At 37.0% G+C, this 4,295-nt stretch overlaps 1 protein-coding gene across 1 annotated transcript in view; it reads right to left on the reverse strand.

Moving 5' to 3' along the window:
* LOC104507602 (ethanolamine kinase 1-like) overlaps positions 1-3,819 on the reverse strand; it is a gene marked incomplete at its 3' end in the record, with an annotated part of 9,615 nt that extends 5,796 nt beyond the window's left edge. Inside the window, exons 1-3 of the mRNA XM_010148940.1 lie at positions 3,555-3,819; positions 2,589-2,729; positions 920-1,062 (exon numbers count right to left, since the gene is read on the reverse strand). Of these exons, the coding sequence (XP_010147242.1) occupies positions 920-1,062; positions 2,589-2,729; positions 3,555-3,607 (337 nt within the window). The remainder of the gene's footprint in view (positions 1-919; positions 1,063-2,588; positions 2,730-3,554) is intronic.
* Between the last annotated feature and the right edge of the window lie 476 nt (positions 3,820-4,295).

Consider the following 4,295-nt stretch of genomic DNA (forward strand, 5'->3'; position numbering starts at 1 on the left):
ATCTTGATCTAATCTGAGGAATTTGTTGCACTCAGCTGAGCTCAGATATTTAAAATTGGAGAAGAAGTTGTGCATTTTTACTGCATGATGGCCATTTTAGTGTCACAAGCCAGCCTTTGCTTTACTATCCTGTTTAATTGATTCATCTAGTAACCAAATCTCAAACTGCTAGAAATTGAAAAATGAAAAAAACTGTGGGTCTATACAGAAGCTCTATAGATTTTTAGTAAAGGAATTCTTTAATACTATGAATTATGAGTTAGATGTATTAGGAAAACCAAGAAAGTAATTAATCTTCATTAAGATGGCTACAGTCTGCCTACAACTGTTTAAACAAAGTATGGATTCACAAAATAAATCTTTAGGGTGCCTATGCACCTCATGCAGAAACTAAACTGAGTCACCAAATGCAGGATTATGTGGTGCTAAAATACCTCATTATCAAGGTGTCTCCCCACAATCACAAACCAGAACGATACCTGTATTATAGGAGGCAATGCCTTCAGGTTATTTTCTGTGCTTGTATGACTTTTTCTGCCCACCAGCTTTAGACAACAGAACAGAATTAACAGGAACAACTACGTACTTTGAAGCCTTGTCATACAGGCAGGCTATAGGGATTAATAAATTCATTAAAGCCAGGAACATTCTTCCTCTGTACAGTAACATACAGAAAGTCAGCTAATTAAGCAATTTAGTATTTATTTGCACAGATATCATAACCACAGTAACATACAGATGAAAGTCAGCTAATTAAGCAATATTTATTTGCACAGATATCATAACCATTGCACTGGGTCTTAAAAGCTCAAACTGAGTGCACTTGTTGAAGTCAATAAAATGACAGCACAGACATAGCAAATGCCAATTACAGCGTAAACAAAGTCACTCAGTACTTACTGTTTAACTCAATACCTACCTCGTTTCTTGTTGTAAATAATATTCTTACACAACAGGTCATTGTGACAGAGTACCACTGGTGATCCTAAATTTGACAGTCTCTCCTTCATCCAGGCCATCTCTTCCTGAAGAACTTGAGGACTTGGAATGTCACTTAAAAACCTTTTCAGGTGTAAGAATTTTTGATAGTTAATATTTAATACTGTGTGTTCCAAACAGAGTGTTTGTAATGAAATCACTTATTTTCCTCTACACTCCTATTGCAAGTAATTCAACAGACCTTCTCCCAGACCAAAGCACTCTTTTGGTGGCACAATGGCAGTCCCTCTGTCCTCCCCAAAAACCAATTCTCTCAAGATTATCTGTGCTGGAAATATGACAGTAGTCCACAATTCAAGAGTAAAACTTGAATACAATCCTGCATATTTTCAAAGGAGTCAAGACAGACAGGGTTATCTCATGGCTTTCCATTCACTTTTAGCTCACATGACATCCTTCATGGAGAACACATAAGAGTCCTATATTTTCTATACAGAGGAAATGTTCATTTTTACTTCGAGTTGCAGTAAACATGCTTGAACGCCCATTTTATCTTCTAGATTTTCAATTAACTACTTAAGTTCTCAATATTCTTAATAATTGTATGATGTAGGAAAGGAAAAATAAAATCCAACAACTTTGCTAGAGGATTCTTAAATTACAATGCAGCAAGAAGGACAGTTGGCATCAGTGATTTCATGAAGAATGTTTTTAAGCTGCTTCCTGAGCGATATGAAGTTTGATGATATTGTACAAAACGCTTCCAAATCATAATTTTAGCTTAAAAGTGTGATCTCTGCTCCATAAGAAACACTGTCTTCAACTTAAGCTTTAGGTTACAGGAAAGAAATTTTATTCAGGTTAAACATTATTCCTAGTTTTGCCACTCATCTCAACCTTCCAGTGACTGATGCTACAACCCTTTGGAAATACTTTATTATTATGTTAAATTCATAAAGGAAAAAAAAAAAGTTCAATTTACATCTCCAGATCTACACTGGGATGTTAAAAACAAAACGTAATTATATCCTTAAATCCAGGTGATGCCATTATTCATACACCATGATAGCAGAGACCTAGAATGACTGTGAATAGCTTTTCCTCCTCTTGAAATGATTTGAAGCTTATTCCCATCGCTCCAAACAGCCTCTAATTTACTTCACTTTTACAACACCCAATTTTGGACAAATATGTAATGGACCAAATACAAGAGAGCCTAGCTTGCATACAATGCAAGCTAGAATGAAGAAGCAGCAGTACTCCTGGCATCACAGGAAACGTGGTTTTAGTATTCACCCCAGAACACAGGTCTCTGTTTGAGACTGATGATGCTCTTAAAAACCATTGAGACAGTTCCAGGAAGTACACAACTTGACCTTGGCTCTTTCAAAAGAGTAAAGACAACTACCGTCACTGTCCAATCAAACCAAGAGCTATATCTATATATACACAACACACCAAATGAATTAAAAGACTCTCCTTACATTTGACAAAAGTACAGCTACTTCAGTATACAAGAACATGACAAAATTCAAAATTTTATAAGCAGTATGTGATAACACAAACCTACTTTTTTTTTTTAAACGTATTTTCCCACCCCTCAACCAGGAAGAATGGGAAGTCAGGAAAACAGATAATGAAACACCTACCTTTTATTTACTTCCTCATCTGCAAATTCTGTGGGTATGAGAGAGAAGTATTTCCCCATCTTCAGCCACAGATTAGATTTAGGAATCCATCCATTGTGTGCATGAATAGTATGGATTTTAGCAAGCTGCCTGGCAATGAGTCTAAAAAAATAAGTTTAAATTGATGTTATATTTAATGTATATCTGACAGTCTTCTGTTTTTCCTAGGAAAAATTATGAAGACAGCTACAATATATTTTTAAAAAAATGTTAAAATGCAGCAAGGGAATCCAAAGAGGGTTTAAACAAGAGCAGCACAGCTATAGGGTACCATCTTTCAAGACTCACAAGGTCATTAGCAGCACCACTTGACGAAGGATTCGTTCAGTTAGGGCATGCATACTTCACCTGTATTTACAGTCTTCTCTCCAAATTAGTCATCTTTAGAAGAATTGACTCAAATTAAATGCTTTTGTTAGGCAAATACATTTCAGTGCATACACGAAACACTAAAACCTTAAGACATCTACAGTTTCTGTTCACTGCTAATAGTTTAAAAATTACGTCTCAATAGAAAACTATCTTGAACCTATTCACAAAAGGAATGTACTAGAAACAGAGCTAGGAGTGCCCGCTTTAATCAAGTCCAGCCTCCTACAACTCCATGATGTTAAACGATGTACTAACGGTCACGTGCAAGTGTTAAATACTCACAACAAGCAGACTCCTAATGTGTACACAGTCTCCTGGGGGGGTGGGGGGGTATGGGGGGCAGCAAGGATCATTTGTTCAGCAGTGAAAGACCATGATGACTAAGACAGACACTGTCAAGAGTGTGAACATCAACTTGGTGCAGGCTTATAGAAACATTTCTGCCAGCTCATAAACTAAGCTTGAGATCCTCTGGGTCTGACAGAACACCATAAATGCACCACAAAACTGGAGTAATGAAATAATAGTAAAAAAATAAAACAATAAAAAGCTTACCTGAAAATATCTGGATTGCATACATGCTCTGGATCCAGTGCTTCTCCCTGCATGAACTCGTAGCACAGCCCATTATTGAAAGTACAGTATAGCTGAGGTGCACAGCCATGGGCCTGCAACACGCGGAAACTCTTCACTTCCTCATCTCGATCTACTAAGAGTTCGGTCTTATTTCCATAGATCCTAACTAGAACGACATCGTCTGTTACGTCCCCCACGTAGCAGCCAATTAATTTATTGGTGATTCCATCGGTGAACAGCTGAAAAGTAAAAATAATGCATAAGCAACGCAGATCCGCATTTTCAGCATGCAGGAAAAGAACACAGGGTTATTCTTTAGTCCTCAAAGCACAAGCGTTCGCTAGATTGTGCGTCAACAAAAGAAATCTTTAAGATACGGGAAAATAGTGAAGAAAATTGCAAAGCTGTTTACCAGCAACACATGAAAAGAAAATAAGAAAATGTGAAAACACGCTACAGTGAACTACAGAAACACTACACGTAACAGGCCATAACTGAAAGCTCAATATTGCAAAATGAGTTTCCACATAACCACTCTGAAACTGATGGATTAAAAGGCTGAAATCAAAGCCTCAGCAAGGCAGCAATCCTGAACCAGTACAAAAAAAAAAAGAGAATCTTGAATACAGGCAGCATGAAAACAAAAACAATTTCAACGCACTTCAGAATTTTTGTATTTGCTGATCAGTGCACAGCTGGTAAAATATACTCCTGGAGTTC

Source organism: Eurypyga helias, unplaced genomic scaffold (genome assembly GCF_000690775.1).
Source record: "Eurypyga helias isolate BGI_N326 unplaced genomic scaffold, ASM69077v1 scaffold16053, whole genome shotgun sequence".
NCBI lineage: Eukaryota > Metazoa > Chordata > Aves > Eurypygiformes > Eurypygidae > Eurypyga > Eurypyga helias.